Source organism: Trichoderma evansii, assembly GCF_050947405.1.
Source record: "Trichoderma evansii strain SZMC 28006 chromosome Unknown GGI43scaffold_18, whole genome shotgun sequence".
In the NCBI taxonomy this organism is placed as follows: Eukaryota; Fungi; Ascomycota; class Sordariomycetes; order Hypocreales; family Hypocreaceae; genus Trichoderma; species Trichoderma evansii.
In genome coordinates this window covers 247,746-274,060 of record NW_028145188.1, presented here as the reverse complement: position 1 = coordinate 274,060, position 26,315 = coordinate 247,746, and the positions used below count along the sequence as shown (strand labels likewise).

Sequence of the window (26,315 nt, the reverse complement as noted above, 5' to 3'; positions counted from 1 at the left end):
ATGAGGTGACCTACCTTCACATGTGATAGGGGCGGCAGTATGTCCGCATGTTATAATATTATATAAGGTAGCACACTCGAAGTCCAAGTAAATCGCCGTAAATCCCCGTCGCCGGGTAAATCTTCGTTTCCAGAAACGCATGAAACATATGCAGGCCAGGGTCCTATTCCACCAATCGTAGATTTTAGACTTCGTATCCGATACATCTATAAGTATATAAGAAGTTGGCGATGCGATTTATCAGATAGATCGTTTGTCATCAACGAGCTTTAATTCATGATCTAAGACATTTGAAAATGAAATCCTCCACGAAGTTGACTCTTACAGCGCTCAGCTGTCTTGCCGGGGGGGTCCTTGGTCATGGGCAAGTCCAAAATTTCACCACCAACGGCGTGTATAACCAGGGATTTATCCGTACGCCTCTCTTCTTCTTTTGGAACTCATGCAGCCAGGCAATATCTAACTTATGTGCCTCAAATAGTCGATTACTACTATGACAAGGTCAACACTGGCAAATTCCCCAATGTTGCAGGCTGGTACGCTTCAAGTCCTAGATTACTGCTTTATTCGCGAGACAAACCTCTGGGTATATTGCTTATACGGATGACATAGGTACGCTGAGGACCTAGATCTGGGCTTTATCGCCCCTGACGCATACACTACGCTCGACATTATCTGCCATAAGAACGCAGCACCTGGTGCAATCACTGCCACTATACCAGCTGGTGGCACCATTGTCTTTTCATGGGGCCCTGGGCCATGGCCACACCAATACGGGCCTATTATTACGTACTTGGCTCAGTGCAGCGGGTCGTGCACTAATGTAGATAAGACAACGCTGCGCTGGGTCAAAATCCAGGAGCAGGGTATCAATCTAAGTACCCAAGTCTGGGCGAATCAGGTCCTTATCAACCAAGGCAGCAAGTGGACTGTAACAATCCCATCCAGCCTCAAGGCTGGCAACTATGTTATCCGACACGAAATTCTAGCGTATGTAATTCCATTCGTTTGACCTCGAATATTAAACTAACTTGCCCAGTGCACACGGTGCCGAGAATGCAGATGGCATGCAGAACTACCCGCAGTGCATTAATCTTGCCATTACTGGATCGGGTACTAAAACGCTTCCTGCTGGAACCGCAGCAACTGCACTCTATAAACCCACTGATCCCGGTATCTTGTTCAACCCTTATACAACTATCACTAACTACACAATTCCTGGCCCAGCTCTGTGGCAGGGCTAGACTCAGGGAACCCGGAGTACATTGTTTTGCAAGGTCTCATAGAGATAGGGAGGCATTTCGCTACAAAAACATAAGCTGCGAAATTGAGTGTAAAGGACTCAACTATGTACAAAGCTCAAACAATTCAATATAGTTTGCTTTCCTGTAATATTTTGTCTCTGGGCCATAAAAGGCGATGCCTCTTGAGAGGGATGGTGTCAGATATTTATTTGAGCGTGGTAATAGTGTTGCCCAGGCTTGTTGCTTCAAATTGCTAGAAGCTTTCATCGTCTTGAAAACTGTGCACACTCAAAGTACCCAATAAAGTGGAAGTACGGCTTGTAAGCTATTCGAGCTTCAAGGTGGAATTGTATATAAATGGATTATGTGGGCCACATAAAGTAACTCAGCTGTGGCCAGCCACCTGAATTCATTTTTTTACTCATCATATCATGTATAGGAGAAAATACACAGGCAAATCTTCCAATATTTACTAAATTTCATGAACCAATCCATTAAAATGAAGACTGTACCACATTTTGCTCATATAATGCTGTTCATAAGTGACCGCTGTCCATATCAATTCCTGTTTTGCGCAGCGCTTTACCCGACTCTGTATAGGCCAGTTGCCCGTCCCAGCAAGACATATTTTCCGACATCATAACACAGTCTGACAATCTTCATGACAACGATACTATATCCCTTTGTCATATTTGAGGCTCTTTAGCGTGCTAGGCCGGTTGTAAATTCATCAAGCACCATCAATTCTTCGTATTTGCCAGCCTTGTTACCAGCCCTTGCGGCGTCATGATTTTCCATCGCAAGATCCAAGTCGAATATGTACGTAGCTTCCACATCCTGTTCATTCGCATAGAGAGAATGACCGCGAATGGCTGCAGTGTGATGGCGGCCTAAGACTTCGAGCTCAGCCGCAACGCGACGCGCTTCGTCGTAGCTAAAAATACCCTCTCTCAGTGCCATGGACAAGAGACTTTGTACGACAGCTTTGGACATGCGAAAAGAGCCATACAAGTCTTCCATACCCGCGAGGCAAAGCTCTAGATAAAATCTCCATTCAGGACTACCGCCCTTAGCTTCAGAAAACATAGCATTGGCAACGTAGATGAGACTTGTCTGCCAAAATATGGAATAAGCGGCACTCTTAAAGTTTTCGCGAAATGTCAATAAAAGTCGTTTCAACTGGTTCATTGATGCCGCATATATAGCTTCTGGAACAGCCCGAGCTGAATTAAATGAGCGGAGGCGTTGAGATCGATGAGGCGGCCGCAGAAACGGTCTGAACACATCGGCAACAATAGCGTGCAAGTACATGCTATTTCAGTAGGTTAGCTACTTCCAGTGTTCTTACAATACAGATTGCTAGAAGCAATTGTTCATTCACTTACTGCATAATGGTCTCAGCGTGACCGCTTTCTTTGCCTCTTACTAAATCGAGTGGCAGAGACTGTGCCCATGACAGAAGCTGACAATATATGCTCTCTGCAAACTCAAGTGATGGACTGCGTTCGTTGTAATATTTCCAAAGCACGTCATTGAAGATTGCCCACAGCTTGCAAGAGGCTTCAAAAACGGTGCAATCGAATTTGCTCGTGACTTCTTCACTGTTTTCTTGATTTGCAATGTCCATCAAGTCTCCCGGCATGGGGATTGCTGTAGGCGTTTTGACTTCTACAGTTTGATAGTGGAGACAGTGCAGGCTATCAATTGCATGTTAGTACAAATTCCAACAGCCAAATCAGAGGCACATACGACACCCAGTTGAACGTTCCCCATGTAGTAAATGATACGGCTCTCATCCAGCTTTTCTCATCACAACCAGCTGGCATGGAGAGCTCTTTGGAGGCTTGGCATCTAAAAAGTCCCATTTGCTTCCCCATCTTTACACCGTCTTGAACGAGCCGCACAGCAAACTTGTCCTTTGCGTATGTTGTTGCCGTAATACTTAAAATCTGAATGGCAGCCATTGTTGTAATTGAATCTTCAGTCAATTCTCGAGGCAAGATTGACATTGCTTCATCAAAGAGGGCTACACTTAGAGCTGCCGCCTTTGAGTCTATAGCGGTAAATGGCAACTATATCAATTTTCCGCTTTAGATTAGAATATCCTACTATCGAAGATACATAAATGCAACTTACAAAAGCCCAGCACATCAACGAGCTCACTAGAAGGTGAGAGCAATAATTTGATCGTTGGTTGATGAGATCCTCTGAAAAGAGGTCTGCGTCAAACATAGGTAAAACAGGATAGTCAACTTCTAAATAGAACGATAATGCATCAATAGCAATCTGATTAGGAACGTTGACATCCGTCCACTTGTTTATGTCTATGCGGCGAAGCCTGTCATCGCTAAGTGGCCTCGGCGGAGATGGCCCACTGCGTAAAGTGTTCAGATTTGACGGACTGTCGCCAAATCAATATGATACATCGCTCGTTGGCGTTGGAATAATCTTTGTAACACTTATTCCTGCCATCTAACATTTTTGGGCTTACCTTTCGATCTGTAAACGAGTTGGTCTCAGAAGCTCTCGCAAAGGAAGTGAGCCGACTTGGACAGGAAAGAGTGGTGGATAAGCGACGGCATGTATATTGAATAGTTCAAACTCGAGACTATTGCGTGCCGGTAAATGATCCGACAAACCTGGCGACAATTCGGGCCCTTCAGACGAGCGAATGATGTGGAATAGCTGAAGGGCTTCATCGTATGGCAAGGAACGCAATTGCTGCACTTTCTGGGCTGCGTTGCTTCGTGGTGTCTGGTAATTGCAAGTTCCGCTCGCAGACTCGGCATGGCTGTTTCCCATCACACTATCCGTCGCAATTGTTATAAGCTGCAAATTGAAAACAACATCGCGGTTGAATACCAGAGCAAACGCCACCAAATTGGTCTGCTTAGATCGCTAATAACCGCCGAGGTATGTATGACCGACTTACTGCAACCTTCTTTTCGCGACACGTGTCACAAGCCGCGCTCGCGACCTTCCTCCTCTTTCTAGGTGCTTCTAATGGCTCCCATATTAAAACACAAGGATTGGGTAAAATGCGGTGGTAACGCTGGAGTGGATTGCTGTCGGGTATCATTTATGAAGTATATTGTGGCAGATGGTGCAAATATTTCAGGCAGAAACAAGTCTGTGATGAGGCCGTTTTGCATATTGGACAAAGCTTCGCTCATTTTAATTTCGAGAATGAGAAAACTATTAATTGGAGAACATTTTGGGCGGTGACTTCGGTTGAAAGCCGAGTTCAAAGCAGGGAGAGAAGGAAGCTATGATGTCGCAGAGCCAGTTCTTTCGTCAACGATTGGCTGCTTCATGTGGCGAACAAACCAAACACCGCCCTCGGCCAAAAATAGTAAATGTCTGCATGTAAGTTGAATCGAATCTCAAGTTTCAATTGATTGAATATCATCATGTGTGTCCGTTGACTCTGTCCTCGTCCGCCAACTCTGGAGAAGATATAAATGCAGACCCCGGCTAAGTATGGCATTATCGCTGTTTTCTCCAGTCGCTCTTCAGTTCCACAGTTTTTAATTATCACGGTCGTCATATTGCCTGCGGGCATTGAGATTGGACTTTTGGCATATGCGTTCCTTTGTTGGCCATGTCCTTACCAGTTGGAGGCGGTGGGCTACTGGATTATTACAAGGGGCGGCTGCTGCAAAGTCAAGCATATGGCCATATATATTTACCAGCAGTAGATATTTTTACCATTCGTAGCACCGAACTGTGATTTCAGCTAAATACATAGGATATAAACGGCGTGAGAGCAATGTAGTGGCTGAGGTGCCTATAACGGGAACCAGAGCATCTACCACCACCCAGTGCCGCATCGTAACCACGCGGCACTCGAAAATAACCAGATGCAGTGGACCTTCGTAAATCTAGATCCAATCTTGCACCCCGCAGAGAAAAGGTACATATTGATAACACGTGGTCGAAAAGTACGACGGAGTGGATAAAACGGATCCGCACTATAGCCTTCAAAAGATTTGATGATTAGACCTGTGGCTTTGGTTGTTGTTGGCGGTTTTGCATCAGCCACGCTTCATCTGCGTCTATGGAAGTATCAGTACCTAGGCGTGCAGGGGTCGTCCTAGCTATAGTGTATAAGTAGGGCAGCTATATCATATTATAATAACATAAGGCTAAGCCAATTGAACTTATATTTTCTACAATAACACTATAGATCAAGAGGGCGGATACTCATTCTGGCCGACTCTGAACCAATTCATATTCGTGCAAACAAGTACAAAAAGACTAAGATTTGGGTACTAATGAGGACGTAGCCCCGCTTCTATTCTCCAGGATCATGTTGCGAAAAGCTTGTTCTACATTGTGGCGAAAGCCTGTTTTCCTTGTTGGGACATAAACTGCTGAGCCACTGTGCTGTTAGGAACCTATATATGCTTAGAAACAGCTAAACAAAAAGATTTTCATCCTTTGTTTACACCATACTGTAACCTAACTGGACAATCTGAACTCGACCTGAATCGCGATAGACCGAAGATTGCGAGGGAGCAACGAACTGCGCATAACGATATTTTAAATCAATGCTCCTAATATCTTTCACTTTGCAAATGGGAATCAATACGAATGAAGAGCGAAATAAACACGCGTCAGATGAGGCGGGAAACTTCAAACACCCAACCATACCGTGATTCTAGGCCATAGTTACATTTCTAATTAAGGAACAAGCTCTGAAGACGCGATAGCGCTTCCTTCTTTTGGCTTTCCATCTGGATGCTAGGGCCATTATTGGCATATCACAATGCGTTCTGAAACAAGCAGCACGTCTTCGTCAGATTCTCAACGGTCCACTCCACTTCTTAAAGATGCAAATCAAAAGTTGCAATCGTTGGGCATAGAGGAGACCGATTGTCAATTGGGATATCAAACGATCTCGATGGGCTCCAACGAAATTTGTACAGGTAAGCACACAGCTTAATAGAGCGCTGATAGAAGCACGCTAACTGAGCCATAAGCTCCGCATACAGAATGGGAAATGAGTTATGAATATGCCGCATTTGAGGGCTATGGAGATGAGGAGTTTGAAGCCGAAATGGAGTGTGGTATTACCGATAAGGATGAAGACCCCTGGTGGAATTGCTTAATTCCATCATTCTTAAGACGATCAAGCCTTATAGATCTGTAGCATCACTATTTTTACTCATTATTCCTCTCTCTTAACACGGAGATTATAATCTATAGCTCATTAGTCATTAGTAGGATTTCCCTGGTCTTCCAGGATGAATTAGATGATGCGCCCTAAGTACTTCTACTGTAGACTAAGAGCTATCTGTATGATTACGCCAAGTAATGCTTTGCCCTTTTAATCGAATCAGCTCTTTATTATGCAACTTATGCGCCTCTCGTTATCCATAGACCCAGAGGGGGTGACTAGGCTATTGCAGTTGATTTGAGAGATGGGCCGTACAGTACCTAGAATTAGATCTGCAAGGAAACAAATAGCACTGCCCATTCCACTGATGGATGAGCCTCGTCAAGCATCGTTGGGCATGCCTTTTGCGGGGTAGAAATGCCCTGCAGAAGGAATTTGCCGTCATGATAGTGCTACGCGTCACCATGTAGGAAGGGTTGAACGAGAAATATTTCCCTGATACTCAGACCGATGCGAGCGATGCAATTCATTTGGAGAAGCACTGTGTAAACGATTCTCCCTTCCCCTCTCCCCCTCCTCCCCCTTTTTAGGCGTGTGCCTGGCAATCCTGACGCGCGCAGATGAATAGGAGACATAGTAGCAGAAAAGTAAAATTAATCGTGTTATAAAAGCTAGTTTAACAGTAGGAATACACTGTTACTACATGTACGTTGTTGAAGAGACATGGGCAATCGAGAACTATCTATCGCCCCTCGCTGGATATCTACGCTTGGAGGTGGCGCTTGCTATGCATCTTGAATCTCGATGATACATCGCCACAGGCATTGCCCATCTCCATCTGCGAAGAGTAACTGAACGAATCGGCTAAGAATTTCAAACCAACGAAATGACCAGAATTTTTGCATCATTATGGAAGACGCGTGGAGATCGCGTGAAATTACCGCCCGCTGATTGGCCCCGGAGAGTAATCCGCGCGCCAATCATAGGGTACATGTAGCTTGGCCACCCGAAGCATCAAAGACACAGTAGATTTTCTCAAGAGCCGTTGAACCCTTGGCAAAAATAATGGCTTTGCCCCAATAGCCGTGCTTATCGCCACTTATGACATGCTATCTGGGAAAGCATAACAACGAATCTTTTAAGAACTAGTTCCACACCTTCATTCTAGGATAGTGCTACAACTATTGATATTGAGAGCGAGATCACGGCCTACTTGCTCCGTCTTCGGCGTTTGCATGTGCTGTCCCAGTTTAGTGATATAATTCTGGAAGCAATTCCAGCTGAGAAAAACTCCCATATCATCAGAGAAAAGCCCATATTACTCAATTCACCATCATCAAGAAGACATGTGCCCTGATGTTTTCTACAAAGTTTTGGGATTGAGCCGTAACAGCGGTCAAGGGCATATCCAATTAACTGAAGCCTTCCTTCCGCCCTGGAGCTTTCTGTCAATCGGTGTGAAGGTCGCGTACCATGTGGCAGGTTCACGCGTATCGGGAGATGTCATTTTACTCCCTCACATGTCGGTAGGGCTCATGTAAACTCGGACTCAAAACAGCAGGCACTGTCAAAATTCATTAAAGGATGACGGAGGGGGTGGGCCGTACCCCAGGTTGAGGGTGGCGAAAGCCCACTGATGGAGGGCATGTGGTGGTTCTCAGTCTAAACATAGTGCTAATAAAAAGCTATGCTCTGTACCGTGTAAGAATATTTTGAAGAAAAGTTCTAAGATGCGTTATTGTATCTTTTCGATGTAATATATTCTCTATCGGCATCAAGCTCCTTTTTTCTAGAGCTCTGCATTATGACTCCCTCATAATACGATCGGTCAAGCAGAGATAAAAACACAAGTTGAGACAACAGTCGTAATCTAGATCATGCGATCTTGCAAACATCAGAGCAATACAGTTAGCATAGAGAAGTACGGGTGATTAACGTAGCTATGCTACGCACCGCGTCTCTAATTGGCTGTCACACGAACAGTAGCCTAATCTAATACAATGTATGATAGAATGGTACATACAAGCTTACGAGCGTTTACCCAACGGAAAAAGCAGGTTTTAAGGGAAGCCTTTGCATTCCCGCCCTTCATAAATGCCGCCACTGGGACTGTGTCGCACATTATGTCGGGCCTTCTTCTTAATGAAGCAGGTTTCGCTGGTAAAAAGCAATACCACATGAGCGAGATCAATCTATAACTTGAGGGCTTTTATCCATCCAATTGATTTAACAAAAGATTCATACCTTCAGTGCCCGAATTCGCAATAACAAAAAAATCATATGTCTTAGATCATTTCATACCTACCAGAGCCGTTTTCGACTTCGTTGAGGTATCCAAATCTCACCAATGCAGGGCATCGACATCAATCCATCGGCAGGGCTCCCTGACCTGCATTTTAACGCGCTTAATCAGGCCAGCGTTGATGAAAGCAGCGAATACCCGCTGCCAACATCATTCGAGCCGTGGAACTCTTCAGGAGATTACACAAAGTTTACGGAGGGTGGCACGGCCATGGATCCAAGCCTGCTGAGCACTCCCACATCCTCCGATTTAAGAAGCGAACAAGATAATCAATTTCTAATGTTCCCAATGGATGAGTCACCAATTATATCTGAAGCTTCGCTTAATGATTCCAGCACGTATACAAAACAATTACCCAAGTCTGTCAACGGCAGAGAGCGAAGCACAGCCAGAAATAATAAGCGCAAGAGAGGGCCGCAAAGTACCCACACGCAGGCAGACAAGAAGGAACAGACCAAGCAGCGGAACCGGGTAGCCGCGTCCAAATGCCGACAGAAGAAGAGGAAAATGGTGGACGACTTGAAGGAGTAGAGCTCGAGCCTTGAGGCACAAAACATCAATCTCCACAATGAATATGAGCGGCTTCAAAAGGAGGTTGGTCAGGTGAAATCCGACTTGATGCATCATACAGAGTGCAACGATAATAACATCAATCAGTGGATTTCCAACGAAGCCAAGACTTACGTGGATAGGCTTGTCCAGGATGAGGAGCGGCGGCGGATGGGGAGCCTCAGCAGCTCAGATGGGACTATTGAAGATATTGAAAGTGCCCAAGCGTATTTGCCCTATGGAATGTCAAGTATACCGTCCAGGGACAATCGTTTGAGGTTTTGAAAAGGCAAAGAGATGTTGGCCCATCTCCTTGTTCTCATTCCCAGCTCTTTGTCTTCAATGATCCATAAACGCAGTGGGCGGAGATAAACGCCTTGTTCTGCAGCTCTGTATCGTAATATAGCAACAAAATAATAATGTTCAATATAATTATATGCGAAAAATATTTTTTTCATAATGAGACACCGGCTTCCTTTTAACGCGGGAGTCTAGTCTCCAGAACATACATGTATCTTTGCCACTTTAATTTACCCCGCTCTGGTGTTGAGGCAAACACGATCTCATCCAATAGTAGAGAGGCGAGGACTCGGAAGAGCTTCCACTCCTCCTCATTGGCCGGTGGCCTCGCCAGCAACAATCTCGAAGGCTAATATAGGGAAAAACTATATAAAAAGGGTGCAGTCATTCTGTCTCAACAGGCTCTACAGTGGAAGGCGACAAGGCGAATATGCGTCGCGCTTTGGGCGAGATGACATATAATATAGTGGGCTCTTTTTTAGTGTATTGATGCTCTAGCCCCCAGCGTCAGCTTGTACGTCTGGGGTATAATGATGAATCGCTGAAATATTTGTAAAGCCAAATACAGGCTCGTATCCACTTATAAATGAGAAATACTCATATTTAAGGCAACAATTACGAATGCTCTATGTGTAGTTAATATCGGCACGGTAAGGGCGAGAACATGCTTGTAATCGGTTGAGCTTAGGCTCGATTCAAGGACTGAAGAGCTGGTTCAGATGCACAGTATTTCCGAATACAAGATTCCTTCTGGGCTATCCAAAGAGCTGCCATTGTCACGGATCTCGACCGATTCAAAGCATATTTGATGGCAGGGTTCAAATATTGAAGCCCGTATGACCGGTTATGAAGGGACTAGAAAACTCAAAGTAGGGATCTGGGTGAACTGACGAAGCGCAGCACTTTGCATCACCTAGATTCTTGCATTGTGTGTGTGATTTAGAACAATAGCAGCTATATTAGAAATAATAGTCTTGAGTAATAAAGTGAACTCGTCACAAAACCGACCCGTGTATTACTAAGCCAGCGACTATTCTTGCCCTTGATATCTTCATATCAACACACCCAGTGCTCTTCACATTCCCCAGTTGCTAAAGGTACAAGTAGAATTGCGATATCAAGGTAGATTTATTTAGTTCCGTTGGATGTATCTAGGTGATAGAGAACCCATTTAGTCAAACCATCTCCTTATATCGAAATTAAAGCTATCTAGTCTATTCTAGGTAATTTGGCTACATGTGGATATTGTACTTTTGTAGACTATAACCAATGTGGCTACGTAAAACGCAGTTTCTGGTTCGACGCAGATTCGAAGTCAAGTCCGCCCGTAACATAATTAAGATGTTAGATAATGTAAGTATGTTTGTACGCCATGGCAGAGAATATTACTATTAATGTGCATAGATACATAACTACCCGTCGAAGTTTAATGGCCAAACTAATAGTCTGGTGTCGCAATCAAAGCTAGAAGTTTATTATTCCTCAAGAAGGACATTGAACTTGGCTGTAAATTTCCACATGATACGCCACTAAATAATTTTTTTCGATTCGTTCCCTGAAGAAATTTTTCTAATATGCAAACCTAACTTTCTAATAGCAATCGAAGAACATTACACAAAGAGTATAAGACTCATGAATAAATAAAATGAGAATGGAGGAAAAAGTGTAGATGTGCCAACGCCAAATTTGCTTTCATTTAGCCTTTATACCTAGGCAATAACATTTTCTATATTTTGAGATATGCTTTCCCCAAACATCGTATCTACAAACCCAAATACCTGACGCGTCGTGAAAGCTCATTTAAGTTCAAAATCTTTTTTAAGTATGGCATGGCCCCCTATCTTGCTTTCTCAATACCGCAGTATCCTAGATCGAATCCAGATATGGGTCAACAAATTTCCCACACTTGGAGGCCTTTGTGCTCGCCTTCATCACTATTCTTGAATCTACCAGTCGATATTATTCATTGTATTTCGTCTCAACTCTCTCACTCTTCCGAATCGATCGTGGCACTCTCGTTAACCTGTAAAGCTCTCTTCACAATGCTAGGGAAGGAAGCAGGAAATCTTTCAGCTGGAGCTCGACAAAACTTGTTAATCTTGCTGCAGAAAGACCTGGGAAACGAATACTATTATTGCTCAGGCTGCAACAGACTGCATAAGTACTTGTAGCGGCGGAATCCAATAGTCAGCAGAAATTCTAATCACGGACGACAGAATCTCTCAAAAAGTCAAGAAGAACTAAATTTCGATTCTTACTTTATCACTATCTGCAGCTTTCCTATCAAGCAAATTCGCTACCCCATATAGCCAATGCGCTTCTCGGAATTCTTGCCTGCAAATGCTAACTTCATAGTTACCTCATTCATGCGCATTTCGTTGTGCTTGTCAACTTTATGGTAGCCCTAAATGCTTACCTCTAGACAATCTGTCCAAACTCTCATTAGAGAAGCATTGAGCTGAAATGCCACTATGGATGCAAATCTCTTTCGCAAAGATCGTATCATATGAACTTTGCTCGGTTCCATTCATGTTATAGAAAGCAGAGAGATGACAACTAAAGATGATCTCAAGAGGCATCACATCATTATGCATGGCATGACAGATTTAGATCATTTGGAGCATTTAAACTGGGACAATGTTTTCAAAAATATCTGTATTAAAAACAGCCTTGAGGAGATGTCAAGTCAATTACAAGTAAGAAGACAAAACATATCCCTCGTGAGCCTGCCGAGAGGGACTAGAATCTTACACCATGTGCTATATCGATCATGCTGTCAAGATTAGGTATGTGGGGTGAGAGCATCTGAAACTGCCAAGAATGGAGAAATGCTACTCCTATCAGCCCTGGCAAGGGTTTATATATATGCTGAATATCACTCAACTTATAGTTTAGTTTAGCATCGAGCCCATGGCTGGCACGTACCCAATGTTTCTTACTACCGATTAGAACGATATTATGGGTAGCCCTTTCGCAACAACCCTACTTTCTTAAAGCTTCAATGTTGCCGCGAAATAGAGCTTGGATCAAACCTCAATAAGACATGGCTCGGATTTCTCCAATGGTTGTCAGAAAGAAACGGCAATCACTAAGGGGTAGATAGATACAGATTTCATTCCACATTCATATCCTACCATTTAATCTAGCATTTATTTTATTCGTTTAAGACATACTATCTCTCCTTTTTTCCCTAGTTTGCTTTTCAATAGAGTGGCAACCTTAGCTTACAAATATGACTGGTCGATGAACTATCCTGCAAGTGACATGGTTCGCTACATTACAACGCTATATCTGACCGGAGAATCCGATTTGTCCATTTTCTATGCACCCTTGTGATATACTACATTATGCAAAGGCGACATCTCCACTCGCAAGTATCTTGCCGACCTTAATGACCAATTCCAGCTGCCATCAACGCTCCAGCCGAACTCGGCTCCCGTTCCCTGACCGTTACGCTCGGCTCTATCCTTGCAGATGCCAGTACTACTCTCCTATAACTGACAAGCCCTCATCTAGTGGGAGTGTAGCGATGTGATACAATAGGTGGTGAAATAAGCGATTCTATTTCCACAGTCCTATCTCGATGTGATCCAGGCTAGGTTAGCCATCCAGATCGATGAAAAGTATTTGCCTCGTAGCATCCATCTCGATCCTTGCCGGCAGTTCATTTTACAACAGTAATGCTCGGCATTTGTTCGTCCGTTTCACCGAATGCTTCGAAAAAGATCGAAAAGCTTATAGGTCAGAGCTTGTGAGAGTATTGATACCCGATCCTATACACATGTCTTGCGTAACACAGGCTACCCTCAATCAATTCATCGTGATAGGCCTGCAGGGATTCTCAGTTAGCTATTCGATATGATTTTATTTAGCATTTTATATCGGTATGCTGTATGCGTGTATGCCACAATAAAATCATTGAGTTGTTAATCGAGTTTCGTGTCGTCCGGCGTCAATGGATACATATTTATGCATTTACGACAGATGGGTAACATGAATTGTGCGAATAAGAGCAATGTATACAATTTTCACTCCTTGACAAAACTACAATAAAATGAGTATGTGATTTAGCAAAGCTACTCATCTTCTAATCTCACGATGGCAATTTGGGTAATAATCGCCCAAGACTGCCGGATTCGTATTGGGACAACTGACCTTCTTATTTTTTTTTGGTAAAAAAGACAGGGCTGTAAAAACAAGGAACGGTAACAACATTGCGCATGGCTAATGAATAAATGAAAAATAAATAAATTTATAAAAAATAATACTAACAAAGGGATACAACAGGTGGAGCAATGTATGCCATAGTAAAATAAATTGAGACATGGAGATACGCAATGGCAGAAACAGTGCACTGAACCTGGGAGTGACCCAAGCACGACGAGAAAAAAAATTAGAGGGATACCCCGGGTATTTGCAAGAATATTTTGAGCACCTTCAGTGCAACGGTGGGGCGATCGAAATGCACGTCAATCCAGATGAGGAAAAAAATAATTAATCTGTCTTACAGAGCACGTAGTGAGTTTTTTGACCATTGTACAAAAAAAGAAAATTACTACCAGGACAGGGGTTCGAACCCTGGCATCTCTCGATAATGGTGTTTAAGAAATAGATAACTTAAAACCATCGCCTTAGACCACTCGGCCACCCTGGTTTCCACAAAGTGTGCGGCTTATATCTAATTATAAGGCTATGCTAGCTTTGGATCCAAATTCCCGAAAAAATCAGCCTTGAGCATTGCCCCAAATCAATTGACCAGCTACTGCGAAGACCGAGACGCTGCGCACGTGTATGCGTATGTACTTCTTATGTGCTCACATCTAAGAATTGTATTTTAATAAAATCATAGTGATTCACTAGATATCTTTTTGGTTGTCTGCACTGTGTTTCGGGATGATGAGATAGTGTACACATTTGGACACCTTGGCTTTATCTAAGACTACATACATACTTTATACATCACTAAGTTGTGTCAATTAAAAGCTTTTGGCTTTCCTCTTTATATAATTCCCGCGAACATCTTTTTACTCTTATCGTACATTCTCATGAAAATAACAAGAGACTACCATGGGGACATTTGAATTACAATAAAAAACGCCAAGGGTCGTATAGGGTAGAGCAGCGACAGTTCGCATTTAGTGGATGTACCGAGTACACATAGATACTCTCGTCTCATCTCGCTGTTGTCAGGTAATCTATAATCATTATCAGATCTATTGATACATGGGTAACCATGGATGGCCACTCACAGGTTATAGTATGGCATGTAAGAATAATATTACAGGCTACGGAAAATTTATTCTCTAAATCTGATCTACAGGGGTCGTGCAGGAAATACGCGCCCCAAGAGTACAAGTATCTAAAATGGTTAATTCGCCTTGTATGTACCGTGACTTGCCTAGCCTATGTATCACATAGGTATGTACGATGACAATTTACAAGTCCAAAGGTTTAGAAACTTGAAGAAAATATTCGTCATCTTGTAGGAGCATAGAATTTTTCCTTCTTCATCTATACTGATAAAACCTTGTCTTGCGCTTGAAAGCACTTATATTTGGCAATATCACTATTCTCTTCTTTGCGGAGAGTTATTACCGCATTTCCTCGAAAAAAAAAATATGTAGACTGTAGGTATCTCCTCATTAAGTAGCTTACTAACTACCCTTGGTAATCTCTTGACTGGTTGTAGTGAATAGTGAAGGGATTTCCATCAAAATCCACAGTCCAATATTTTGAGGGAATGCAGTATACCAACCCTTTAACAGTAGAACGGTTCCAAGTTACAGTACGTAGACAGCGATAAATATTAGCCCCCTGCTGGATCGCGGATGATATCCCCCGCAGTGGCCAAATTAGGTATCTTTAAGAAGCCGCAGCGCGATCTCCAAGAAGCCGCAGCGTTGCATAGTTTTAGTAGATTCCCTGTGTAATCTCAATCTGGTAGTGATCTGTTTGACAGTTCCAGTACTACCCGTAAGAAGGTCTCTCTAAAATGGACAGTCACTCAAATCGGGCTCATAATATCCGCTGGAGCAAATGTGTATTATTTGGTAAACTAAAACTGATGACGGAGCCAGCTATCGCCTTACGTGTAATGCTCAGTCTTGTTGGCAACGTGTGACATGTGGCATGCTTCTAGAACACACTATTTCAGTGCCAATGCAGCTATCATTTTAAATTAAGCAGCCACTTCGTATGTACTTTATATCTGTGCTCTGTCCGTACAAGGTAAAAAACATGTACCAAATGAGAAATCGCACTGAGGGAGGGTTCCTGTTTCTTTTATGGTCTAACGAAGAGTGGGGCGATCACAAGGGCAAGCGAGCCGAGCCGTGCCGCATCTAGGGGAGATTTCCGCGTACCTTATGCTACGGAATAAGCGCCGTTATATGTCTAGCATACATGCTGGAATTATGACACAACCGGGAATCCTTTATGGAATTACGGAGAAGTAGAGTCACATTCTGGAAATAAGGGTCCTGCGAGGAACGGAGATGTGTACTTTCTGCCACGGCGTGACTGATACGCCGGCTTCGATTCGGCCTACGCTTTGACTACACCGTGGATCGCCACTGAAGGATATGAATGGGCATGAACGCATTTCTCGAGAGGCTAGCGTGAGTAAATATGATATCACTCGGATAAATGGTAACGGTAATGGACGGCACTATGAAGTATGAGCACTCGTATCTGCAGATAAAATTAACCGCTCATTGCGAACTCACAGTTAAACGTGCTCAAACGCTCGACCATTGCGTGTTATTGGTTGGATTGTAAGTGATAGGCAGAGGATTTTTTCTAATACCCCAATTCACCGAGCTTAATTAGCCGTTTCGATGTTGATTAACATGTTTGAAGTGATGATGTGAGATGGCGGATTGAGCCGAAGGAACGATGGATACGGTCGTCTCCACATCTAGATAACACAGCCTGGTGCCTAGATTAAATTAACCATCGCGGTAGCTTTGGCATCCTTCCGTATATCGTAAAAAAACGTGTTGTGAGAAGTGTCTTGGTACTACCCTTCCAAGACCCTAATCTGGAAATAATATGGTGGCTTAGAACCTCCAGCCGAGGTTACACCACTAATTCTTTTTTCCGCAAAGCGAGAAAGTTGTAGAAGCGACAAGATTTTGCTACTAATGCTCTTCAAGCTTCAGCTAACCTCATTTAGACGCAGACGTAAAGTATTTTCCGAGGCTGATAATAAACGCAACATCATAGAGGTCGGCTGATAAACGACTTGGCCTTTCTTTCTTGACCTAAAATTGCCCACATTTCCAGTCAATAGTGTGAAGTATTTTCCCAGGACTCGGCGTAAAGAGTCTCTCGTAGAAGATAGGAAAGATATCTTAGATATAGGTTGAAAGCCTTGGACTACATGATTTTCTGCAGAGCGTTCTAATTACCGTATATTTCGAGCCAATGGCTAAAGTATAGAAAAGTGATTCATTCTGTCTATGATTATTAATGCTACATAGAAAACATGATTTGCTATCCGGATGACTAAAGGTGATTCAATATATCATGTGTCGCCGATTACTATACCACACTTGGAACAAAAGAGAGAGACTATTGCATGCTGTTTATGGCAGCTAGCGGCGATATTATCCTCAAAATGAGATTTCATATATCAAATTCGAAATATGGAGAATCATTGTGACAAAGATTATTGATACGAATAATACTCTCGCCACGAAAGGGTAGCATCCGCTATATCTTACACCGAATACTCGCTCTATAGGAGCTTTACCTTCTCAACTAGTAGCAAATAACGGCATAAATGCGCCGCAATATCATAAATTATCCTTGCTTATAATTCTTGATAAATGATATCTAGGATTGCTTATCAGTTTTCACCGATTGGGATTGCAGCCCAAAGTAGATCTAGTATAGGCGACATAGGAATAGTCCAATCGTATAATTCCGTATGCGCGTGCTCGAAGGATTTTCACTTCTTATATTTACTCCGGTCGGGCTAGTTTCGTCCGATAACCCTGTATGTTCATGTGTCAAAGTAAATGATATCTGTTGTTTCATAGTGCTTCCTGCTGTTAGACGTTGCAATGCAAACGGAGCTTGAGATCAAAACTGCGGGCGATCTTACGATTCTATACGTGCATCCAACGAAGGATTCTCTGCCTTTATTACGCGTGCCTGTATAATGCTGCTTGCGGTCTTTTCTACCACCCCTGATGCTGGCTCTTACCTAACAAGACTTGGGCTAGAAGCATCCAAAAAAGGAAATATTACCAAGACTCAAGTCTTATAGAGTAATTGAGGTACAGTTTTTAAATTATCTCTATGAAATAGAAAGGTATGTGTTTGCAAAAACTCTTAGAGAATCATTGAATAAGCAAATTTAATAAGAAATCTGAAATAGAAAAGTATTCTTCTTAGAGATAAAAAGAGCAATGGGATGTTTCTTTGTTATGATTCGACCCCCCTTCTTCTTCTTAGCTTCTATGTGACTAGCGGCTCTGCGCACAAAGTAACCCAAAGGGACCGACCAGGGGTCTTGACCGATCATGGGTCGAAGCCGAACCGCCGACGACTCACTCACTGCACGAGAAAGACTAACGGAGTTGCAACGTCGTAGCAAGCTCGTCATCATCAACGAAGGATTGATGAAAAATTACGATACTTCGTGCCACGGATGAAAAGCGTCAAGATGTCATAGATAGCAAGGATAGTGAGGATAGCGAGTGATATGCCAGGCTGTGATATTGTATATATAGGTAGGTATGGTCCCGTTAACTGGCACTCAATCCAAATTATCATCCGGTACGCTCTGTATTCATTTCTTACAGAAGAATCATCGTCATGTCGTCCACACCTAAGACACAACCAATCGCCATTATTGGCATGGCCTGCCGCTTCCCTGGCGATGCCAGCACTCCTGAGCGCCTCTGGGAACTGTGTGCGGAAGCTCGAAATACTTGGTCCAAGGTGCCTCCAACTAGGTATAATGGTGATGCATTCTATCATCCTCGACCAGAAAATCTTGGAACCGTAAGTTAGGCCTCGTACCGTGTTGATCTTATTAAACTCTTATGGATTGATTGAAAATTGCATATTCTAATGACTCTGTTCTTTGTAGATACACAGCCATGGTGGGCACTTTCTGAATGAGGATGTTTCGTTATTTGACACCTCATTTTTCAGTCTCACGGCGGACATAGCTAGAGTAGGTGTTTTCTTCGTACATATCTCAAATGAAATGCTAACATCACAAACAGGCTATGGACCCACAGATTCGTATGCTTTACGAGACCACATTTGAGGCCTTTGAGTCAGGTATTATACGTAATTTGTCACTTTCAATGAACATATGCTAATTATCCATAGCTGGCCTGACTCTGGAACAAGTTGCTGGATCTTTAACATCTGTATTCGCTGGAGCCATGTTTCACGATTACAACGATTTGCAGGTGCAAGATATTGACAACTTGCCCCGTTACTTTCTCACAGGGAACTCAGGTTCCCTGGTAGCAAATCGATTGTCCCATTTCTTTGACCTTCAGGGTCCTAGCGTTGCTGTTGATACAGCTTGCTCCACAGCCATGGTTGCACTCCATCTAGCTTGCCAGAGTATTCGAACTGGCGATGCTACCATGTCCGTTGTTGGCGGAACAAATCTGATTCTGTTTCCGTCATCAGGACTAGGATTGTCCAATTTGGGGTAAGTGAATGAGCACATATTCCACGGAGTTAGTGAAACCTTTGGTTAGAATCATAATACTAACCGTATAAACCCGAATAGACTTACAGGTCCCTCAGGTAAATCCTTCGGTTTTGACAATCGGGCCGAAGGTTATGGCCGTGGTGAGGGTGTCTCTACCATTGTTCTCAAGTCTCTTGATGCTGCTGTCCGAGATGGCGACCCTATTCGCGCGGTGATTCGAGAAACAGGATCAAATCAGGACGGCAAAACGCCTACCATTACCTCGCCTTCACAGGAAGCTCAAGAGGCCCTGATTAAAGCCACGTACGAAAGGGCAGGTCTAAACCCTATCGATACAGGCTACGTAGAAAGCCATGGCACAGGTACAATTGCGGGAGATACAACAGAAACCAAGGCCCTGGGAAACACTATCGGAAAGGGTCGAAAGCCCGGTGAGCCGCTATATATTGGATCTGTTAAAGCCAACGTTGGGCACACCGAATCGACAAGCGGTCTTGCTGCCGTAATCAAAGTCGTGGAGATGTTAGAGAGGGGTTCCATCCCACCGCATGCGTTATATCAGAATCCCAACGCCAAGATCGACTTTGAGGCCCTTAATCTCAAGGTAATGCGCAGATTGCAGATAGTAAAGTAGTTATGTTAATGGATGTTTTAGGTCCCGACAGAATTGACGCCTTGGCCATCACATAGCCTACGAAGAGTGTCTATTAGCAACTTTGGGGCCGGAGGCACCAACACACATGCTATCATCGAAGACGCCAGATATCATGTACTTGCCCAGGCCAATGGCGTTACTGAGGAGGAGTCATCAAGCCATCGCTACCTCTTTACTCTTAGTGCCAGAGAGGAAAAGGGTGCACGAGAGTCAATAAAACAGCTAGAAAGCTATATGGATTCCGACTTCTCAGAAGAGCGCCTTGCTGATCTGGCTTACACTCTAACTCAGCGACGTTCTCAGTTTGCATGGAGAGCGGTTGTTTCAGCCGAATCAGTCGACGAGCTCCGCGCCGCACTGAAAGACTCCAGTCTCAGCCCATCGCAGGCTAGTTTGGCCAAGGTACCTCGACTTGGATTTGTCTTCACAGGACAGGGTGCTCAGTGGCATGCTATGGGTCGAGAGCTGATTGCAGCTTACCCAGTATTCCGACAGGCTCTGGAAGACGCAGAAAAGCACATCAAATCACTGGGTTCTAAGTGGAGTGTCTTTGGTGAGTTTCTTTCTCTTAACCTCCAAAATGCAATTGGAAGCTGACATCATGAATTACAGAGGAGCTATCGCGGGATGAAGAGAAGACCCAGGTCAATAAGCCACAGTTCAGTTTCCCTCTGTCAGTTATTATTCAATTGGCCGTAGTTCGGCTCCTTGAGTCTTGGGGTGTGGTTCCCAATGCCACAACAGGTCATTCCAGTGGTGAGATTTCAGCAGCTTATGCGGCTAAACTGCTCACATTCGAGGATGCCATTACAATTGCATATGTCCGAGGCCATCTCACGGCTGAGTATGTGGACGCCGGTAAGGTTCAAGGCGGTATGACTGCGCTCGCCACCAGCAAAGAGGTTGCTCTGGAATATCTTCCAGAAATTACCTCTGGAAAGGCCGTAGTTGGATGTGTCAACAGCCCCAACAGCGTGACTATTTCTGGAGATGTATCTGCCTTGGTTGAGCTCGAAGCACGAGCGCAAGCCGAAGGCGCCTTCTTCCGACGCCTAAGGGTCCCAGCGGCATACCACTCTACGCATATGGATCCCCTGGCTGAGGTATATCACTCGAACCTTCGTAAGTACTTGCAGAATCCTGAATTGCCGGAGTCAAATATTATTTTTTCATCCCCTGTTTCCGGAAAACGCGTCGGAAATAACGACAAGAGATCTTTAGCTGAGCCGGGACATTGGGTTCAGAACATGGTCCAGTGCGTTCAATTTGAAGACGCTCTGAAAGACATGCTCCTATCGGAAGAATCTGAGAAGACTGGAGGCTCTCGGTTTACTGTTGATGCCATTATCGAAATCGGACCTCATGGAGCTCTCCAGGGACCTATTCGCCAGATTCTCGCTGACCCAGTTTTTAAGGAGTGCACTGCAACAAATGGTCCTTCCCTGAAACGTGGAGAAGATGCTGTTCGCACCATGGGAAGCTTGGCAAGCCGACTCTTCTGCCAGGGATACCCTGTTAACTTTGAGGCTGTTAATTTTCCCAACCCTACCAAGAACTTACAGGTTATCCATAATCTTCCATCATATCCGTGGAACCACGCGAGATACTGGGTTGAGGCACCTGCAGTAACAGAAGCTCTGAACAGGAAATTCGCCCACCATGACTTGCTTGGATTAAAGGTTACTGGCCTGAACTCAGATGTTCATATTTGGAGAAATGCGCTTCGCATTTCCAACGTTCCCTGGCTGGCAGATCATGGTTTACAAACACAGATCCTGTTCCCCGGTGCTGGCTTGGCTACCATGGCTATAGAAGCCATGCATCAGATTGCCACACCAGAGGAGCAAGCAATTGGAGGCTACATGCTTTACGATGTGGACCTGTACAGCGCCCTAATGGTCCCAACATCGGATGATGGAGTAGAAGTACAGCTAATACTTCGGGACCAAAGCAAGCGGACGTTGGACACTCTTAACTACAAGGAATTCTCCATCTTGTCCAGAGGAAGAGATGGCAAATGGATTGGACACTGCAGTGGTAAAGTAGGAATCGCCAGTGACAAGCCCCAAGTTCCTGTTGTCATGCCTAAAGACATCAAAACATCTTCTCTTGATTTGGGAGTCTTCTATGAGCAGATTGCCAACGGAGGCCCAACTCTGGGACCCGCTTTCCAGACAGTGTCATCAGTTGATTTTGGTAGCGGCTATGTGATTGCGTCCATCACTGTGGCTGACAACGTTGCACTTATGCCTAAAGAGTTCGAATCCGAGTATTTCGTTCATCCCACAACGATGGATGCTTGCTTCCAAATTGCTTGGAGCACCATGCCTCCAGCTATTTTGGAGAAGTTTGGCCTTTGCTTGCCTGAGATGGCTGGAAAAGTGTACCTCAGCTCTAATACTAATCAGAAGCCCGGTACAAAGATGAAGGCTGTCGCCAAGCTCACCCATCTGGATCTTCATGGCTTCGAGGTTTCTATTACTTTGTCTGAGATTGAGGGCGAGCAAGACAGAATTGTTTTGAATGCTGAGCGCTTAAAGGTCAAATCTCTTGTTCTTAAATCTGCCCAAACCTTGGAGGAGGTAGATAACACTGCGACGCTGAAGCCTGTCCACAAACTGGACGTTACCAAGCTGTCTGCCAAGGATCTCCAGGATAAAAATAAGCTCAAGGAGTACATCAGCCTCTTTGCACACAAATATCCTCGTGCCAAGATCTTGGAAGTTGGCGCCGGCACACGAGCTACTTCCGCTGTTATTCTCGAGGGTCTCTCACAAGAAACTCCAGGAACATTGTCGGTGCAAAGATATGATTATGCAGATGTCTCTGCTGAATCACTCTCAGAGGCTGAGAAGCAATTTGGGTCATTTGAGAGCCAGATTCGGTACCAAGAATTCGACATTGAAAAGAGTCCTGGCGAGCAAGGCATTAATGCTGAAAGCTATGATTTGGTTATCGTTTCTAACGTGCTCCAAAACGCTACAGATATCAATAAGAGTACTAAGTATATTCGCCACCTCCTCAAGTCCGAAGGTACAGCCTTGGTTCTAGAGAAATCTCTGGATACAAAGCTGGAATCAGTGTTGGCTGAGAATGGATTCCACAGCTCCGAGGTTGTAGTGCGCGACTCTGAATACTCATTCATCGCAGCTACCGCGACTAGTAATGAGATTTTTCCCTCTGTTGCCTATCCCAAGGAGACTGTTTTGATCCAGGTGCCCAACTCTAAAGACGCAGCACCTCAAAAATGGCTAGATCAGCTTAGCCAGTTGCTTCATGAAAGCACTGGTACTGAAGTTTCGGCTGCCGAGCTCGGAAAGGTATCCTTGCAGAACAAAACTGCTATCATTTGGGCTCAGAGCAAGGACAAACTTTTGTCAGATACCACCCAAGAGAACTTTTCTGCCCTTCAGACAGCACTGCTAGAGGCTGACAGCATAGTGTGGGTATCGCACGCTGGAGATGGCAACGAGGCAGAAGCCGCGATGGGTCTTGGTTTACTGCGAACCCTTAGAGCCGAAGATGCCTCAAAGACATTTATCAACCTTGATTTGGATCCAAAGCAAGGGTGCTGGGATCCATCTGCTATCCAATTGATTGACGATGTATTCCGCTACACTACGAACTCTAACCGCGAGCATCGTGAGTATGAGTTTTCAGTTCGCTCAGGCCGGTTGAACATTCTTCGATACATCGGAGACCAGGGATTTAATGAGCAATTTGGAAGACTGCAAGGCAGGAATCCACCTCAGCTCAAAAAATTTTCATTCTCAGGCCCATACAGATACTTGGAAGCTACAAACCCTGGTCTATTAGACAGTCTTGTCTTCAAAGAAGACGAGGCGCTGTGGCAATCTGGTACATGGAACGAGGAGATGGTTGAGATCACACCACATGCATTCGGTCTCAACTTCCGAGACGTTCTTATCGCATTAGACCAAATGCAAGAGAAGATTATGGGATTCGAATGCTCAGGATATGTCAGCCGAGTTGGATCCAAAGTCACCCACGTCAAGGTTGGCGACCGAGTTTGCGCACTCATGCAGTATGGAAACTGGGCCAACAAGATTCGCACGCCATGGCACAGCGTAATGCGTATTCCAGACAGCATGAGTCTGGAAGCAGCAGCCTCTGTCCCCATCATCTTTGGAACTGCATACCACGCTCTGATCAAACTTGCTGACTTGCAAGAGGGCGAAAGCGTGTTGATCCACTCTGCAGCTGGTGGTGTCGGATTGGCAGCTATCGCTATTGCACAGTACCTGAAGGCAGATATCTTTGTCACCGTTGGTTCGGAAGAGAAGCGAGAATTCCTTGCCAAGCAATATGGCATTCCCCGCAATCGCATGTTCTCTAGCCGAGATATCTCGTTCGCTGAAGACGTTATGCGAGCTACCGGAGGAAGGGGAGTAGATGTTTTGTTGAATTCTTTGGCTGGCCCTCTGTTGCAGGCTAGTTGGGATTGTGTTGCTAAACTCGGACGCTTTATTGAACTAGGTAAACAAGACTCCCAGGGCAATAAGAGTTTGGGCATGAGAAACTTTAGCAATTCCACAAGCTATATCGCAATGGATCTCGTGATGCTAGGAATTCACAGCGGCAAGACGCTTTTCAACTCCTTCCGGGGTGTCGTAGATCTGTTTGCTGCTGGAAAGATTAAGCACGATGTGCCCCTCTTGCTTTATGAGCTGGGTAATCTGCGAGACGCTTTCCGTCAAATGCAACGCGGTCGCCATATTGGTAAATTTGTCATTCGCGCCACCGAAGGTGATCTGGTACCGGTACGTATTAACAACATTCAATCTCTTTCTTCTTCTGTTCTATGTATACTGACGTTTCTATAGACAATTGTGACCCAAGCTTCACCTAAACTTGACCCTCTCGGCTCGTATCTTATTATCGGTGGACTTAGCGGTATTGGTCAAGAAATCGCCTTCTGGCTCGCCCAGCAAGGAGCAAAGAACCTGATCCTGGTGTCGCGACGAGCAGAGGAGCAAGAAGATGGGCCAGCACTTGTCGCTGCTCTTGCTGAAGCTGGAGCTCAAACATTCCTCCGCAGCTGCGATGTGACTGACAAGGCAAGCCTTGAGAGAGTTGTCACTGAAGCTCGCAAAAAGGGTCCAATTCGCGGTGTTGTTCAGTCAGCCGTGGCTTTGTCAGACTCTGTATTCACCAACATGAGTCAAGAGAAATGGCATGTTGCGGTGGGTCCCAAGGTTAAAGGAACTGGAAACCTGGATGAGCTCTTCCAAGACTCTGACGTGGAGTTCTTCATTGTCCTCTCATCCGCTACATGCATTCTAGGAAATGGTGGTCAAGCAAACTATACGGCAGGAGGATGTTACCAGGATGCTCTCGCATGGAATAGAGTCAGCAAGGGCTTGCCTGGTGTTTCCATTAACATTGGTAGTGTGCCAGCTGTAGGTGTGGCCGCTCGTGCTGGTGTCGGCGCCAAGTTGGATAGAGCCGGCTACCGTGCTCAAGAAGTGTCTGAGCTTTTGAGCCTCATTCAAATGTCTATCCTTCACCCACGTCTGGGCCAGATAGTTACTGGAATCAAGAGCTGGACGACTCCAGGTAATATACAGTGGCGTTTGGAGCCTCGGTTTGCGCACTTGTGGCTTCCTGGTGACGGTGCTGATGGAGAAGGCTCAGCACAGCAGTCTTTGAAGGATCGTCTTATCAACAGTTCAAGCGAGATAGCGCACGGCCTATTGGTCGAGGCTTTGAAGGAGCGTCTGGCTGATGTCTTCGCAATGTCTGCGTCTGAAGTTGATGCCGAGATGCCTCTGACAGCTTATGGCGTGGACTCCCTGGTTGCAGGAGAGTTGCGAAATTGGCTTGTGTTGAACGTGGTTGGCGGCGTCAGTATTTTTGATGTCACACAGAGCAACTCACTGAAGGACTTGGCTAGTAGATTGCAAGAGAGGCTTACTGAGGACACGAAATAAGCTACTCCGGATTTGGATCGAACATTTGCGAGATGTGAGAAGTAAGACTATGGAGATGGTTGATATATTGTCTATGGGATTGAGTTGGGAGAAAACACCTCCCAAGATGCTAAAACTCAAGGCTGGACCCTGAGATTAGGCAGCTTTACTGTAGGTGTATATCTTTAGATGTGTGACATAGTCATTACAGGATAGTAGTAGCTGTTAAAGAATTTCTCCTAGATTGTTAAATTTAAAGTGTGTCTTTGAATAGCATTCTCGCCTTTCAGTGCTACTCGACATTGTAAACTTCCTTGCCAATTAATAATTGTATCCAATATGAGATTAATTCAAGATCGCTGATATGGGCCGACAATAATTTCGGCTGACATATCTCCTCCTGACTGTCGCTTAAGGTCGTAGTAAACAGATATTATACTGTTACCCTCTTTAGGAAGTTAAATAGAGTAGATATAGCAAAATGCTAATTAATATAGACGCAATAGCATTTTACCTATGCAAGAACTGGCG

At 44.5% G+C, this 26,315-nt stretch overlaps 6 protein-coding genes and 1 non-coding gene across 7 annotated transcripts; 5 read left to right on the top strand and 2 right to left on the bottom strand.

Annotated features, from left to right (window-relative positions):
- The first annotated feature begins 114 nt into the window (after nucleotides 1-114).
- GGI43DRAFT_411640 (lytic polysaccharide monooxygenase auxiliary activity family 9 protein) lies at nucleotides 115-1,392 on the top strand. The gene is made up of 4 exons (XM_083206741.1): nucleotides 115-414; nucleotides 482-536; nucleotides 613-990; nucleotides 1,040-1,392. Exons 1-4 carry the CDS (start codon nucleotides 297-299, stop codon nucleotides 1,242-1,244), a joined length of 756 nt encoding a protein of 251 aa, XP_083058062.1. The 5' UTR covers nucleotides 115-296; the 3' UTR covers nucleotides 1,245-1,392.
- Nucleotides 1,393-1,946: 554 nt separating this feature from the next.
- Nucleotides 1,947-4,046, bottom strand: GGI43DRAFT_386147 (fungal specific transcription factor domain-containing protein; the record flags this gene model as incomplete). Its single annotated transcript, XM_083203751.1, has 5 exons — nucleotides 1,947-2,556; nucleotides 2,630-2,941; nucleotides 2,994-3,316; nucleotides 3,381-3,645; nucleotides 3,736-4,046. 5 exons carry the CDS (start codon nucleotides 4,044-4,046, stop codon nucleotides 1,947-1,949), a joined length of 1,821 nt encoding a protein of 606 aa, XP_083058061.1.
- Nucleotides 4,047-5,397: 1,351 nt separating this feature from the next.
- On the top strand, nucleotides 5,398-6,521 carry GGI43DRAFT_125329 (uncharacterized protein). Its single transcript, XM_083199103.1, has 2 exons — nucleotides 5,398-6,172; nucleotides 6,227-6,521. The coding sequence occupies exons 1-2, from the start codon at nucleotides 6,013-6,015 to the stop codon at nucleotides 6,394-6,396; spliced, it is 330 nt and encodes a 109-aa protein (XP_083058060.1). The 5' UTR covers nucleotides 5,398-6,012; the 3' UTR covers nucleotides 6,397-6,521.
- Nucleotides 6,522-8,632: 2,111 nt separating this feature from the next.
- On the top strand, nucleotides 8,633-9,716 carry GGI43DRAFT_411633 (uncharacterized protein). Its single transcript, XM_083206740.1, has 2 exons — nucleotides 8,633-9,205; nucleotides 9,350-9,716. Exon 1 carries the CDS (start codon nucleotides 8,711-8,713, stop codon nucleotides 9,194-9,196), a length of 486 nt encoding a protein of 161 aa, XP_083058059.1. The 5' UTR covers nucleotides 8,633-8,710; the 3' UTR covers nucleotides 9,197-9,205; nucleotides 9,350-9,716.
- A 2,991-nt stretch (nucleotides 9,717-12,707) lies between these two features.
- Nucleotides 12,708-13,993, top strand: GGI43DRAFT_411630 (uncharacterized protein). The gene is made up of 2 exons (XM_083206739.1): nucleotides 12,708-13,343; nucleotides 13,787-13,993. Exons 1-2 carry the CDS (start codon nucleotides 13,131-13,133, stop codon nucleotides 13,820-13,822), a joined length of 249 nt encoding a protein of 82 aa, XP_083058058.1. The 5' UTR covers nucleotides 12,708-13,130; the 3' UTR covers nucleotides 13,823-13,993.
- A 77-nt stretch (nucleotides 13,994-14,070) lies between these two features.
- On the bottom strand, nucleotides 14,071-14,168 carry GGI43DRAFT_t164. Its single transcript has one exon. It is a non-coding gene; the product is annotated as a tRNA-Leu (tRNA).
- Nucleotides 14,169-18,337: 4,169 nt separating this feature from the next.
- GGI43DRAFT_429114 (type I polyketide synthase) lies at nucleotides 18,338-25,805 on the top strand (the record flags this gene model as incomplete). Its single annotated transcript, XM_083209054.1, has 8 exons — nucleotides 18,338-18,526; nucleotides 18,615-18,701; nucleotides 18,754-18,811; nucleotides 18,863-19,196; nucleotides 19,278-19,803; nucleotides 19,855-20,407; nucleotides 20,467-24,635; nucleotides 24,699-25,805. The coding sequence occupies 8 exons, from the start codon at nucleotides 18,338-18,340 to the stop codon at nucleotides 25,803-25,805; spliced, it is 7,023 nt and encodes a 2,340-aa protein (XP_083058057.1).
- Between the last annotated feature and the right edge of the window lie 510 nt (nucleotides 25,806-26,315).